The 16,469-nt window shown below is 37.3% G+C and overlaps 1 protein-coding gene across 25 annotated transcripts in view; it reads right to left on the reverse strand.

Annotated features, from left to right (window-relative positions):
* Positions 1-1,320: 1,320 nt before the first annotated feature.
* LOC117581059 (small conductance calcium-activated potassium channel protein) overlaps positions 1,321-16,469 on the reverse strand; it is a 65,701-nt gene continuing 50,552 nt past the window's right edge. For 11 of the 25 annotated variants that reach the window (XM_034267910.1, XM_034267914.1, XM_034267908.1 and 8 more), the window contains 7 exons: positions 12,203-12,338; positions 10,253-10,363; positions 9,880-10,007; positions 7,747-7,816; positions 7,500-7,601; positions 7,202-7,371; positions 5,017-6,361 (listed from right to left, as the gene is read on the reverse strand). In XM_034267910.1, the coding sequence (XP_034123801.1) occupies positions 6,196-6,361; positions 7,202-7,371; positions 7,500-7,601; positions 7,747-7,816; positions 9,880-10,007; positions 10,253-10,363; positions 12,203-12,338 (883 nt within the window). In that variant the 3' untranslated portion in view covers positions 5,017-6,195. Of the gene's footprint in view, positions 2,111-5,016; positions 6,463-7,201; positions 7,372-7,499; positions 7,602-7,746; positions 7,817-9,875; positions 10,008-10,252; positions 10,364-12,202; positions 12,339-14,831; positions 14,968-16,469 lie in introns of those variants that run through there. The other 14 variants (XM_034267912.1, XM_034267909.1, XM_034267906.1 and 11 more) reach the window with 9 other exon arrangements.

Consider the following 16,469-nt stretch of genomic DNA (forward strand, 5'->3'; position numbering starts at 1 on the left):
TTTATTTTTTTTTTTTTTTTTTTTTTTTTTTTTTTATTTTTTTTTTTTTTTTTTTTTTTTTTTTTTTATTTATAATTTTTATTTTTTTGTGGGGGGGGGGGGAGGTTGAGGGGAGGGGTTCCTTCTTTCCATTCCTACCTCTCCCACTGATCGAATCTCATCTCACTCTCGATCCTTCGTTCGTTTCTCTACTCTCTCTCACTTTCTCGATCTTCTTTTTTGTTGGGAAGGGAGAGGGGGGGGGGAATTGTACATTATAACAGTACAGCAAATTGATTTTATGTAATATGGTAAATTTGCTATAAATAGTGGGAATTCTTACGACGTAAATGCTTAATGAGCAAAAAAAAAAAACAATTACAATCGTTATCAGATCTGATCAGTTTATGCTACATACATAATACATATGAAATATACTACATATATGTATATGTATACAAAATAACAAATCGTAAGTCTAATAAACATTCTTAAAATTCATATCTCAAATACAAATACAATATTTGCATTAGTTTTGGTTTTTGTTTTTGTTTTGTGTTGTTTTTTCTAGGGTATTCTCAATTGTGTTTGTTTTTTTTTGTTAGGGTTTGGGTTTGGATTTGGGTTTGGGGTTTTCCTTAGCTTTAGATTCTTGACTTTGACCAAACAACATTACGCGGGTTCTATGAACTGCCTTTTTCTAGTGTTTCTGCTTTTCTTTTGTCGATTTTTTCTATGACTAGGCTTTAGAATCGCCACTCGTCCTTCCTCTTCATCTTCATCATCCTGTTATCTGTTTTCTATGTTTATGCTATTTTGTGTCTGTGGTTTCTGTACTTCTTTATTGTTTTTTATTTTTCTTTGTTTATTTTATTTTTTAGTTTTTTGTTTTGTTTTGTTTTTCAATCGTAAAATACTAATTTAGCAAATGTAGGCACCCTAAATATTAAAGCTTTTGCAAAACACGGTTCCTCGATAAGATATACAATATAACAATATATTTTGTTTGGTTTCTGTTTCTGTTTCTGTTTCGGGTATCGGTTTCATTTATTCTTTTAAATTTAAATTTAAATATACAAAACAATTAATTCAAAATAAACTATTTTTTTCATTGGGGGTTTTTGTTTTTTGTTTTTTGGTTTCTTTTATTTTCTTTTGTGGTTTTTAATTAAATCTTCCTACGCATTTCTTTTAGAAATCAAATCTTTTCCCTTTCATTTATACTAATTTAATTAAGTTTAATTTAAATGTACTTATACTTAGCTTTAGTTTAAGGTTTAGTTTTAGTTGACTTTAGTTTTAGATTTAGTTGCATTTACTTTAGTTTCGGTTTATTTTTTACCATTTTTGTTGTTGTTTTTGTTTGTTTAAATCATGCAATGCATTCTAGTTTAGGTTTTCATTTCCTTTAGGTTTTCTTTTTGTTTTTTTTTTTTCAATAAAAAATTGTTTCACTTCTCGCCAGCTTCTTCGCGCTCATCTCTAAGTCCTCTACACCATTCTCATCATCCTTTATTGTTTAGTTTAACATAATAATTGTTCTTATTCGGTTTTCGCATTCTTATTTTTGTTTGTTTTCCTTTTAGTTTGTCGTTTAATAAATTGGTCTTTGCTTCGGCTTTCGATTTAGCTACTGAATACATTACTATAATACATATAAAGTCAAATATGATCTTTTTTGTTGTGTTGTCGCGGGCTCTTCTCTGGGTATATACTCTCTAGACCGTCTGTACATGTATGTATATAAGTATAGGTAAGTATTTATATTTATCTGTGTGTGTATGTGTATATGTTTGTGTGTTTGCGTGTGTGTGTACTGCATGTGTATATATTGTTCTGCATACCTCATTCTACATACAATAGTTGAAAGCGGGGAAAAAATGTAAGGGACTAGAATCTGAAATCTGGAATCAGGGGGGACACTCTATTTACATAGACTATAGTTCTGAGCGTGTAAATGTACCCAAAACAAAGAACAACTGTTGTATTTCGGCTTGGGATTGTGGCATTATTCTGGTATTCCTGGTATTCGATGGACGATTGAGAGAATTTGTATCCAGTTGTCGGCTCTAAGATCAGGCGTGTGCAACACTTAGTGATTTTCGCAGCACCCCACGAGCTCTACGATTCGCTGAAGAAAAGAATATATACATACACGAGATATATTCATCATGTATGCATATGCAATTAGAATCCGTATTAGAAAAATATGCAAAAACAACACAGACAGAGTAGACAACACACAGGACACTGGACACTGGACACTGGACAGGGGACTGGACAAACGATAGCAACAGGGACAACGATTGGACCTACTACATACATATGTACATACATCCGAAAGGAACAACATTTAGCCAAAGACATGGTGTGGTGCACATTCATGATCGATTTATTTGTATGTCATGTGTCCTGTGTCTGCAACTGCAACTGCAACTGCAACTAAATTCCGGTTTAAAGTGATTCTGTTGAATGTTCCATTGGTTGTCTTGTTGTGCTTTTTGTTTGTTTTTTTTAGGTTCAGTTTTCAGACAGAGATTCCCATTAGTTGTTTGATTTTGCTTTCCTTTTTGGTTTTACTTTTTTATGGTATTTTGTATAATAAAGACCTGTCATTTGAAATTTCGGTCCCTCATATCAAAGTTTTAGATTTGGTTTTGTTTCGCTTTCAGTTTCAGTTTCAGTTTTAGTTTTTGTATCATTTTTGTGGGGCTCAAGGAAACCAGTTTAAGCGGAAATTTGATCTTGTACCAATTATTCGATTTGATATATCGCTTATCGACCCACACACATTTATAGTAAATATATCGATATATATTTGTTCGTTTAAAGTTGTTGTTTTGTTGTTGTAGAGTTGAAACCCAAATATGCATCAATACATAACATTAAAGCTGGGCGTGTGAGTAAGACTTCCCACATGTCAGTGTATCGCGTGTCGAGTGTAGATTGTTAGATAGTTTGTGTGTGTTTTGAGTTTTAAGTTTTGAGTGAGTGAAGTTTCTGTTATGTTCTGTACTGTACTGTAAGTTGTTCTGCTCTTTTCCGATCGGTTCGGATCTGTTGTATACTCGTATTTTTGTGATCTGTTCTTGTTCTGTGTCTCGTGTAGATCTTTGTTATTTTATTATGTGATAAAGCTATTTTGACAGCAGTCTTGAACGTTCATTTCAATTTAAATATTCAATATTATAAATAGGTATACACACATTTTTGTTAAGGGTTCGTTTAGTTCGTTTGTTTCGTTTGTCTTCTCCTTTTCTTTGCTTTTCTTGGGATTCTTGGAAGGTCTCCCAACACCTCCTTTTTCTTTCTTTCGCTCGGGGATATATTTTGTTTGTATATTACTCATAAGTTACACCTATCAGACAGTTGAGAAACTTTTGGTTTTCTTTGCATTTCTTTAGCTTTATGAGGGTGCCAAATCAAAGATCATCTCGGGTGCTGTCGCGGGACTGGGGGTTGCTGTGGCTGTTGTGGGGATGTTGGCCGTGGGGTCGGAATTCGATTTCAAAGGGAAACTCCGATACATTAATTGGCTTAGGGGATCTACAGCACCTATGGCTATAATATAGTCTATAGATTATGCAGATATTTTGATCCTTTCTGACCCTCCCTGGTTCTGTACGGCTTCTACGTATTCGTTTCTAGAGCTTGCGGCAAGGGGCATGGACTGGGGCTAGGAACGGGACCTGGGCCTGGGCTTGGGGGCACTATCTGGGGAATTCAGTTGTATATTTTGTTGACTCCAGATCGATTTGTTTGTTTTTGCGTCCTTACAAAGCATTTGTTGATGTTATGCATTTACCTAGATTTTAACTTATTCGCTCTAAGTTTTCGAGTAACTTCGATGCCCTCTGTTAATACTTGTAATAATAAGTATATATATGTATGTATATATATAGTATATATAATTCCTTTTAGAATCGTTAGAAAATCTTTACGTAGCTCGGCCACTTCTGCTATTATGTCTACTCGTAAGCTATATCCTTTGCTTGGGGAATTCCTCCTATACTTCCTTGCACCACTGGCACAGTTCCTACAGCTCCTCCTACGCCACTCCGCTTCCGATTTATACTGCCCTCTAATCTACCCTCTATTCTTTAGCCTAGAGTTTGTTCTTGTAAATTAATTTGTGAATTTCTAAATGTAATAATATGTTACAAAAGTTCAATTAAAATTGCTCTCCTCTCTTTATATCGATTTGATTACTCTACTTTACTTTTACTTTTTCATTTACTTTTAATGTACTTTACTTTACCTTTACTTTTAATTTCGTTTTAGTTCTGTTTGTTTGTTTGTTTTTGTTTGGGTTTCTATTTAGTCTATGCTACTATCAACGTCTTCTCGTCACGTAAGTAACTCCCTCGAAAGCTAGTCAGGTTCTTAATTGAGTTCATAATTTCTTTTGGTAGAAAAGAAAAAGGCAAAAAATAACAAACAACTCGAAATAATAAACTCGTCTAGATATATAGATATATGTATAATATATACCGATATATAGGTATGTAGAAAAAGAAGACAGCTAACAAACGTGGTTCCATTAGATTGGTTTTTGTTTCATTAGTTTAGTTAAAGCCAGACACTAGTAGATGTACAATAGTATATGTACTACTTTTTGTTGTGGGTTGTTCCTCACTTCTTTGTTCTTTTTTCTTTGTTTCTTTGCTTCTTTGCTTCTTTGTTCTTCGTTTGATTTTGGTTACTGTTTTAACGCGATTTCTAGTAGATAGTTCTTATAACACCATACGCCTTACAGTTATACAGATAGTGGGTTCTTCTTCATGTTCTTGTTCTTGTTGTATATATATATAATTGTTCTAGTTGTTGCTGTTCGTATTTCCATTTACATTTTGCTTTACATAAAACACACACAAACATGCGTACAGAGGGGAGGACATGTTCTGGATGGGCATTGACATGTAGGTGGGGATGAATGGTCGTTGCACAAAAGATATTACAGCAAACGGAGTGTTCCAGGGAGTGGGTTTGTGTGTTTACAGTAGGTTCTTTGAGCACTTGAGTTGCTGTGGGATTTTATTATGATCTGTGTATGATAAAGCACGCCTCTCCACCATACTGATTCCGATCACATCCGGAACATTCCCTCCCCTCTCGAACACACACAGGCACACGCACACACATGCATGCACACATACATGGTTTAGTATGCAAAACACAGGCTGCACCTCTCGGGGCACCCAAAGGAGAAAATGTACAAATATTTCTATAGCCTAAAACTTAGAAAAAAAAAGTATATATATTACACCATTGTATATAACAAGTACATAACATATATGTATGTATGCATTTATTGTATGTACGAGTATGTATATGCTAGCGTTTTTCCTTCTTTGTTGAGTTTTGTTTGTTTGTTGGTTTCTCATTCCGAAGAGGCGTTATTTACAAAAGGCCGACATCCGAAAATCGACTTGTAGAATTACTAATATTACTATTACCACTATTATTTACTATTTACTATTATTACCTAGCACTATTACTACTATTATTGCATACACGTTCTCTCTTTCTAGTAAACTTATTCTCAGTGATCTTTGTTGAGGCAATCACTGAGGCGGCGGCTGTGCCACTCGTCGTCGTCATCGTCATCGGCATCGGCATCGGCATCGATGTCGTCAGTGCTGCAGTCAGTGGGTCCGTTATCGTTATCGATTTCACAATGCCACCGCTAGCGTCGATTTGCTTTGGCATCAGGGCTGCTGCTGCTGCTGCATTGGCCCTGAATACTGGCGCTGAGCTCGATGATGGTACAGTCATCGTACACATCTCCATGGCATTTTGGTCCTGTGTTGGTGAACTGTTACTGTTCGTGTTCGTATTTGTTGGCGATTCAACATCCTCTGGTATGACCGGTGGTATTGTCTCACCAACGCGATGCAACAGGTATTCCAGTGACTGTGATATTCCCCGATACTGTAACTGTGCGTGTGACGACTGTGCTACGGACTGTGACTGCGACTGCGATTGGGATTGGGATTGCGATAACGACGGCGAATGCAAACGTTGCCTCAGCGCGGTCTCAGCGCCTACTGGCGGCACTATCGACGACGACATGGCTTTTTGTTTTGACATTGACATTGACGTTGACGTTGACATTGACGTTGACGTTAACGTTGACGTAGTTTTGGGGGATGGGGGCTTTAATGGTTGCATCTCGATGTTAATCACGGAACTGGAGCGCTCTCTTCTCTCTGATATTCAGCTGCCGTATTTGTTGGAAGATGCGTAGCTATTAACTGCAGATCCATTTGATGGCATGTGAGTATCAGGCACTAAATGTGGTGTTCTACTAGATATAGGTGGCAAAATAGGGCTTGTTGGCCAATGGTAAGTAGCAGCGGCGTTATTGGATGAGGGAACACTTCTATGCAAAAAGCATTATTCGATTGTTAATTGTCGTTGTTGTTATCAAAGTACGCTTTCGAAAAACAAATTTAACTTTGGCGATTCTGTATGGGTGTGTATCTGTATCGGTGGATCGGTGTGTGTGTGTGTGTGTGTGTGTGTGTGTGTATGCATGAGAAATCAATGAGAGATCAATGACATTGGATAGAAAGATATGGATATTCTTATGATATGTGATAAAGCCATGAGATTAATCAGTCTTAAGTCTTCAAATATGTACATATGTAAAATAGTAATCCCTGAGCTGAGTAACTGTCCATTTATCGAAGAGAGCGATCGATAGCATCTATATAATATCGAAACGAATGCAAAAGAGCATTTCCATTTGTATATTTTTGCTCTTCGATGCTCTGCTGTCCCTGAATCAAAGCGTCACAGTCGTAAATCATATGAATCTTGCATAGAAGATGGAGCAGGAGGATGGTGTTTTTTCTCTTTTTTTTTGGGGGGAGAATCACAGAGTTTTGGGGATGTAATTTGGGGGATTCAAGTGTGCAAGTGGACATCAAGTAAATTTATGTGTATAATATATATTTACAAATGAAGACTAGATGATGGCATGGCATCTCATGAGGCGCTTCCCCGCACAATTCACAGACAACGAAAACAAATTGAAATGACAGGCACACGATTCGCTTTAATGATAGACATGTGGAATGGATGTGGAATGATGGATGGAAATGGGGAATGGGGAATGGTGATGGTGATGCCAATGAAGAGATGAGTGGATGAGGATAATGGACATGACAAAGACACAAAGAAAGATAGAGACAAAGAAAGAGTGGAGCAAAGGACTCACCTTGAATGGGGGAACAGCATGGGGGCTGCATTGAACATCGATTGGGGCGTTGGCTGTTGGATGGGGGCTGCAGCAGTGTCTGGATGTAAAAAGTTCCGTCGTTGCTCGATGCGCTCCTGGTGTTGGGTCAGACAACGAGACAATAGGTCCGGAAGGCTTTCCATGTGCTCCTACGAAAGGAATAATAGCATACAAACATATATATTTATATTGTGGTGTTTGTTTGTATATAAAGTGGAATAAGTGGGGCATTTAATGAATTGTGTTATGGGACTATCAATTCGATTGTTTCTCATACTTGTAGGTTCTGCATTTTGTCCTCTAGATTTGTTAGACGTTCCTCGATGGCATCCTGGCGGCTAGACATGTCCGATATTATCTCGTAGACGGTATTTTGTGTCTGTGAATGTGAAATGCATTGGTATCGTGTATCGGCATATATGGCATATGTATATGTTATGTACATAACTACACATTCTAAATACGATAATTGCTGATTACAGATATTCTATAAGAATTTTAATGTACTTTTGGTTGCTAGCTACCTTGGCCATATCGGTTATTGTGTTGGCATTATCCATTAGTTTGCGCTGATCCATTTTAACCTTTCGCAACCTGCATCGCATTGGAAGAGTCATCAACATTATAGAGATTACATTATTTCGGTACTTTTAAATACGAGTAGCTGTTTCGCCAACACATTAGCTCTAAAATCTCATTCTATTTGCAGTTATTATTGATGTTAGTTGGGTTAGTAGGAGGAGGCTGCTTCTTGGTCTTACTTTGCGTTCGCTTTAAAACCTTATAGCCTTACAATTTCGTTATGCACTAGCACATCACACATACGATCCGATCCGATCCTGTTGTTGGAATCGTTGATCGTTCTATTCCGGCAGAGGCCGGAATATTAATTTTATAGATTTTATTTTCGAATCGGACAACAACAGCACGTCTCAGAACATTTTGGATTTCAGCCGGTTATAGAATAATGGCAATGTCGAATAAAAGCGGAAAAAGAAATGCAAAGAAGTAATTGCGCTCAAAATATATTTATCCATAAATAAAAAGGTGCATTTATGTCTTACAGTTCTGAAACGCACTGCATAAAGTAAAGTTCACTGAAAATGGTTTATTTTTCGTTTATTTTTTTATTTTTTTTTTGTGTAAAGTTTGTTGTGCCGTTGTGGGTAAATATTTATTTAGATTGTAGTAAAAAAATAGTTCATATAGGTAGATATATTTTTGTTTTGTTTTTTGGCGCTAAAATTGCAGAAAATCGTATCGTAAAAATATCATCATATCTTTTGAGCCTTGAGTCATCACTGAACCATCGCTAGATCGCAACGATCGTAGCTACAACGAGTCACAAATGTTGTTGTGGTTTTTGTTTTTGTATGAGCGGAAGATCAGAGTTTGGGGGATAATAGATGGGGATAGATTCCAGGGATCAGAGAGTGGGATAGTGAGCAGAGAAGAGAAGAGAACAGGTGAGTCTGGACATAGTACAGAGTGTTCAGGAATGTGTTTGTGTGTGTCTATTTATATGGGGATGTTACTCGCTGTGCTGTTGCTGTTGCTCTTACTGTTGCTGCTGCTAGATGATGAATGCTGAAGAGGGTCGGTAGCTGTACAGATGGCTGTGTAACGTGTGGCACTGTTTGGGCACTTGGGCACTTGGGCACTTGGGCAGAAGCTTGATGATATTGCGATAGTTTTTGATACGAGATTCTAGAATATTAACGCTGCATGCTAGATAATGTGGCTAGTCTCGGTTATTGCATAACGTAAAAACAGGGCTTTACAACCTATTTACAGGCTAGTAAAACGAGTTCAATCTTATTGGTTTTTCATTTACTTTTTAGTATTTTGTAGTAATTGGTAGTTAGCTGTTTTAGTACGTTGATTAATTCATTGATTTTGTTTTGTTATTCGTTATGTACAAATTACAGACTCTGATGGAGGCTTTCCGCGAACCGTCAAAGTTTGCCTACAGTTTTTTTTTGTTTTTGTTTTTTTTTTTTTTTTTGATGAGTATATGAAATAGGTTTCGAACAGAGTATGAATCTACTTATTTATGCATGAAGTATCACAGAGAACGTGGACTTGGGGGTACTTGGGCTTGGAGTGGTTGGACTGGGACTAAGGAATCGGGTGGGACTATTACTGGTACTGGTTATGCTACTGGGGTTGGATTGATCTGACAAACATATTACATAGAGCAGGACAAATGAGAGGTATGCCATAAGATTGACGGGACAAGAAGAGAGACATAAAGAGAGAGAGAGGGAGGAGAGACAGAGACAGAGACAGAGACAGAGAGTGGGAGCGAGCGAGACACAGAAGGAGAGTGACAGAGACAAACAAAAACAAACAAGGACGAGTCACACACAAATTGCTTCGATGATCGATCGTTTCGTTTCGTTTCGTTCCTCCCCAACACTGAAAGCGGATATACTCGTATCTCTTGATGGTACATTTTGGACATACATATGTACATACATGCGTATGTACTCTATACTCCGATATATTCGATATTCGATGCTCGATTTGGTTAATTGGTGTTTAATCTCTTTAATCTTTAATCTTTAATCTTTAGTGGCAGCCTGGCATTTAGTTTGATAGTTAGATTTTGTTGTTGTTGTTGGTAGGTTGGTTGATAGATCTCTAAAAATACTCACGCATATATAGCTAGAAGGAACTTTCTTTGGTGGGTTCTTACACGGCCGGGATTAACCCGTTTTACTAGTCTTGTATGTTTGTAAATGAGCCAAGTTTCACGAAGAACATTCGCCGCAGCATTTTTCAGCTAAATTTTGGTTCAAAGAAGAAATGTATACAAAGGAAATTAGAATGCATCTTTTGATTATATGTTACATATGGTGATAGTAGGTGGTAGTAGTTGTAGTAGTATCTGGAATGTATAAACCCAGAGAGTCAAAGTCCGCAGTCCGAAGTTCGTCTTGTCCTTTTGGGTTTGCGTTTGGGTTTGGGTTTGGGTTTGGGTTTCGGTTTCAGTTTCTGTTGAATTCCAAATTGAAGGACGATCTATACCCTTTTGGTTAACTGCGTGTCCATCATGAAGTTGTGCACATGCTTCTCGGCACGGGTCAGCTCCAGTTTACGGGATACGACGGCCACAAGCAGCGCCGTGCAGCCAGCACCCTGTAAGAACGATGCACAATATGTTGAGATTTGATTGTGATTGTCTCAAAGGTGAGTCAAAGGTGAGTTTCTGTCGTCCACTCCACTGACATTGACACCCAACTCAGTAGCCGCTGTGCGTGTGGCGTATGTATGGGCGTATGTATGTAGATGTGGATGTGGATGTGGGCATGGTTCGTTGTGGTATGGTGTGGTGTGGCTTGGCAGCATGTTGGACTAGTCTGTGTTGTGTTGTGTTTTGGGGCACTCGTCTGAGTTGGATGTCAGCCAATCTCTGATGTCAGTTTGTTATTTCATTCAGTTTTTCTTGTTTCATTGTTTATACATTCAAATGAATTTGTTTATCGAGTTATAGTCCAGAACTTGTTGTTGCTCGCAAAATACACACTGATTTTTATGGATGTTACAACATGTAGGTTATGTTTCTGTTTCTGTTTGTGTTTCTTTTTTGCTTATGCGTTTCTTTTCTTTTCTTTTCTTTTCATTTCTTTTTGTTTTCACTTCTCCTCGGTTTTCATCAATCATTTTCTTTTTTTGTTTTTTGTATGTTAATTTGGGTTTTTCTCAATGACTGAATGACTGAATGAATGAATAAGTTCCTGTGCGATCGGTTGATGATAAATGCATATAGGGATTTTCTTTTGTTAGAATTTAGCGATTCAGAGATGTCACATGTTACATGTTTGGTTTTGGTTTTGGGTTTGGGTTTTTGGGTGGGATTAGTTTCGAGTATTATATGTTTGTTGATACTATTCGGAATGGAGTTAAGATTAAATAAATGCGATATTTGCTTGGATTTTATTGGCACATGTCTAATGTAGTTAGTTACAACAGTTAGAGAGGTGTCTGGCAGAGAGAGAGAGAGAGAGAGAGATACACACAAACGTACGTAACGATTAGCTAGAGAACAAAGTCAAAACCATAAATCACAATTCATAGTCAAGTTAGGAGTTGAAATACATAATTTGGTTTATTTGGAATTTATTTTATCATAGCTTTTACTGCGACTACGACATGATCAAATATGTCTAAGAAAAAAGCAGAAAGAAAGACTGGTAGAAATATAGTTGAATATTGTATATGGACAGAAAGTAAGCCACACAAAAGCATAATTCGAAATAAGTACAGAAATAGAGAGCAAGATTGAGATCGAGAGAGACAGGAGAGAGATGGGGCGAAAGAGTATACAGACATACAATATGTTATAGCAGTGGAGTGGAAAAGGCGTGTACTAATTATTGCAGTAGGCAGTAGTTGGGTACCCTCAGCGCATGGCTACACATACGAGGATGCTCGTATGCACCACGAACAGAGTCGCAGATTTCTACATACAGATTTCTGTTAATCGGCCTTTGCCCATCTCTAATGGCAATCGTGAGCAGCGCTGCTGTCTGCTCTTCTGTTGTTCTGTTCATAAGCTAATCTCAGAGGTGCCCGAATCCAGGGACAGTTGCGTAACTTAAGCTCTTCTTATGAAGATTTCGCTAAATATGTAATTTACGTATATGCTATGTATGTACATTTTTACTAGGAACAGGACACGATTCTAGTGTTTTTTGTTTTGTATTAGAAGTGGCGGCGACGGGCGTTTTGTGGTGGAGCGGGTGGGCGGGCAACATTCGTATGCAGTTTATGTAATTATTTACAAGTGATTTTTATCGGTAGATTATACTCGAAAGGTACTATTTGAAAATAGTTGATTGATCGATAAATGATAGTTCTCTGTTCTTTTTTTTTGTTTTTTTGGTTTTTTCGTTTTTTTTTTTTTTTTTTGGGTATGTTGTGTGCAATTGTTGGTAATAGTTTTGTTGTAGTTGTAGTTGTTTGTTAAAAACTCACCATTATTCCTGTACTGACAGCGATACCACGTCCACAGTACGTATTCGGAACAATATCACCGAAACCAACACTCAAAAATGTTATCGCTATCAGCCACATTGCGTTCAAAAGATTCGCATGTTCTTCATCATGAAATCTGTTCCATTATCGAGGACGCGACAATATTTATATATATTTTTTTGGTTTCGGTTTGTTTTTTTTTTCATAAATATATACACATGTATACATGTATATTTGTTTGATATTTGCATATGGCATATGGTATATGGGTTGTTTTTGTTTTGGTTCGCATATAGATCACAAAGATCAGTTGAAGTTTCATTTTGAGGGGGGCAAATTGCATACACGCGTTTTGATATTTTATTTTTTTGTTTTATTTTAAATGAAAGGGAAAGAGAGATAGAGAAAAATATCGTATTGTTGGCTTAATGTACAAATAAACTTTAAGGAATTCGTTTAAAAATAAAGTTGGCTCAAGTATATTGAAGATATTCATCAAACAGAACGAAAGGCATACAATACGTATAAAACAAACGAAATCATAACGAAAAGCATGGAAAAGAAAACTAAATAGAACGGAAAACATATGAAGACAACTGAAAAACAACGCAAAAAACATAAAGAAAATCAAACAAAAGTTAGTAGTTCAAAATGATGAAACGTTGGAACGGGCATTCTGCAGAATTGGTAACAAGTGGAAAGAAATGGACGAGGCACACAGGTACAGTAGTGGTCAAAAGAACGTATTTGGTTTGGTTTTGGTTTTGGTTTTGGTTTTGGTTTCGGTTTTGAGGTGGTTTATGGACAGGCGACGCAACCGTAAGGAAGGAAGAAGTATGTACACACTGGGTGGAGGAGGTGGTTGTGGTTCTTCTGGATGTACAAGCAAAAGGTGAGAGCTGTGATCTTTGATCAGATGTGTGTGTGCTTTTTTTCGTTTCTTTTTCGCTTGCTGTTGATGGGAAAGTTATACGATTGTAATAGTAGGACCATCTAGGATATTGTGCACAAACAAAAATAAGCAAACACACACGCACACATTCAATCTCATACACACACACGTCACGGGCACACACTGGCAAGACATTAATAGAATTTTCCGGAGCTGTCAACAAAGATTTGTTTGTTGGATTTCTGCTGTCGTTCCGCCTCAGCCTCAGCCCCAGCCTCAGCAAAGACAGAGAGACTGAGAGGGAGAGGGAGAGAGAATTGTGTTGTTTTTGCTGTCCTGACTCCTTGTGGAAGGGAAGTGAAGGGAAATGACGGAAATCGAAATAAAAGTTTCGCTCTTTAAAGCAGAAATAGTGACAAAACAAACAAGCATATAAGTAGTACAAATGGTGGGCCGCTCTTTTGCTTAGTTGTGTGAATATGTGTGTGTGTGTGTGTGTGCTCTTATGTACAGATATTCGAGTGTATATATAATGTATGCATATGCTTATATTACAGCGACTCAAACACACACACACACACAGGCGCAGTGGGTGGAGATTTTGGTGATGATTTACAACAGTGTAGAATGCACATGTAGATATACACACATCCATGTAGATGTATGTATCATGTATGCATTCATGTAGTAGATATGTATGAATGCATGTCATGTCTTGTATGTAGATATGCTGATATTTATAGTTATTTATCGTTGAAATGAACTGCCCTACAAACAAAAAAAAACGAATACTGAAACAACTGAAACCCCCACCAGACATAGACACAAACAAAGGCATAGAGAGACGGAGGGGTTTCCGCCCCACCCCACTCCATCCCATTTTTTTTTGGGACGATGTTGGCAGCCAGAACGGCATCATCTCAATATTTACTGTACGTATGGATATATGGTTATGGTCATGGGTGCAGGAGTACCACAACGAGCGTCTCCCATCAGAATGGATTTTTATATGGGAATTTGAATTTATATAGAGTATTTCCTGTGTGTGTGCTGGGGCGTGGTCGTGGTCGTGGGCGTGTGGGCGTGTGGGATATGAGGAGCTGTGCTGGTGGCATGAACTCAAACCAACCCGAAGAAAAGCTGGGTCAGGTCAGGGGTCGGATTTGGTTGGACCGGATCGGATCGGGTCAGAGTATACACCCACATACGTGATTTGACAGGTACAATTACTATAATATATACCATCTATATGTACTATATTCGAGTTGTCTGTTTTCTTTTCTAGCCTTGCGATTGGCGCCTCAAAGGCGACTTCCTCTTCAACAGAAAAATTGTATGACGAAAGTGATTTCTCGTCTCGTATGTGCATACATATTGGTTCTTGGCATTCGCTGTCGCTGTTTGCTATTGTTGTTGTTGTTGTTGTTGTTGTTATTGTTGATGATGATGTATGTTCTTGTTGTTTGTTTGTTTGTTTGTTGTAATAGTAATAGTTGTTGTTTCTAGTTCTGTTCTGTTGTTGTTTATTGTTTATGGTATTTCTTATTATGGAATTTATTTATTGTTTGCTTTTATTTTTTGTCTTCTTTTTTGCAACTGTTCTGTTCTGTCCTATTTTTTTGTTCTTCTGTTTCTTTGTTTAGGTATCATAAATGGAGTTTTTTGATAGTTTTTTGTTGGTATTTTGGGTAGCTTTTGGGGTACTTTTTGGGGATCTTTTTTGTAGGAAATACTTACCACCATGCCGCAGGTGAGGGTGATACCGCGTCCACAGTATGTGTTTGGCACAATGTCGCCGTAGCCGACACATAGAAATGTGATGGCCGTGAGCCACATGGAGTTTAGCAAATTCGCATGCTCTTCATCGTGGAACCTTCCGCATGGTACAGAAAATGTTTCAGATACATTTGTCGAATGTTGGTTTGTTTTTGTTTTTGTTCGATATTTTATTAATTGTTTTGCGGTTTTCAATCAGGAGTTGGTTATTTTTTTGTATAGTAAATTGTTGTTTGATTGGGGGGGTGGGGCAACAAATTAATGTTTGTCATTTATGATACGTATTCATTTTTGTTTGATTTATTTGATAGTTTGCGGTATTTGGTAATCGGATTACGTTTTTCAGTAAATATTTTAGATATTTCAGAGGCGTAATTCGTATTGGTTGCGGTATTTTTACGGTAGTTGTTTTGTAGTATTTGTTGGTATTTTTTATATTCGATTTCAATATATATTTTTGATTGTTGGTTGGTATTTTTGCAATTTGTGGATACAGAAGTAGGGTGAGAAGTGGAGTAAACAAATAAACAGATGTGAAATTGTGAACATATTTTCGATTGTTTTTTTGTTTTTGTTTTTTTTTTTGCTTTTGAAGAATACAATTTTCGTATTTTTGTTCGTTTCAATTATTTTTAGAAAATTTCCAAGTATCAAAGAATACGCATAAGTACAAACGAAATTAAACAACAGAGAGAAATAATTAAAAACAATCAAGAGGAACGTAAAACAAGAAAGAAACAAAAGAAAGAAAGACAGTAATTAAACGTAAAATGGATATAAAAGGAAAATAATTTTGTTTTTTCCTTTCGGTTTGTTGTTTTCTTTGGGCAACGAATTAAAAATCCTCAAATAGATTTGAGGAGCAACATAGAAGATAGATAGCTGGATAGAGACAGATATAGGGAGGACGTGGGGAATTGTTGGATACGAATAGTTGGAAATATACAATGACACGAATAATATTGAATAATTATAGTTTGAATAGTTTCGAATTGGCTCAAATTTCTCTTCCTCCTTCTTCTCCTCCTCCTCCTCCTGCTGCTGGGGCATGACACTTGTTTTCTTTTTTTTACGGTTTTTTTTTTATTAAATGGTAGAGCGGTGGAATATGGGTTATTGGGTATTGGAAATGAGGACTTTTGTACGGTAACTCTGTATACATTGTATGACTGACATGCAGGGTGACTGAAAAAGGGCCATCGGAGAGCTGTCTGCCCGGCACTCCCCATCTGGTTACCCAAACACTCCGCTGGGTTCCATCCACTATTAACTGCTTCTGCTTTTGCTTCTGCGTATCTGAGGTGTTTCTGAGGTGTCTGTTTTTGCAGTGTGAAAAATAATATGAATGACAAAAGCTATGTCTGGCTATCGTTATTCCTGTGAGAACTTTTTTTGGCCGCCTGGATTTTGCTGATTTTGATTTTTGATTTGATTTTTTGCCTATGCTGATTCGCGCGCTGCTTTCTGACTGGATGCATGCGTGTGGTGCTACGGATCTCCAATAATACGCACGTACATACAAACACACAGGACATAGCAAGGATACACATACACATACATATATGGATGGATCACATACACAGATATACATACAAATCC

Source organism: Drosophila guanche, unplaced genomic scaffold, assembly GCF_900245975.1.
Source record: "Drosophila guanche unplaced genomic scaffold, DGUA_6, whole genome shotgun sequence".
NCBI lineage: Eukaryota > Metazoa > Arthropoda > Insecta > Diptera > Drosophilidae > Drosophila > Drosophila guanche.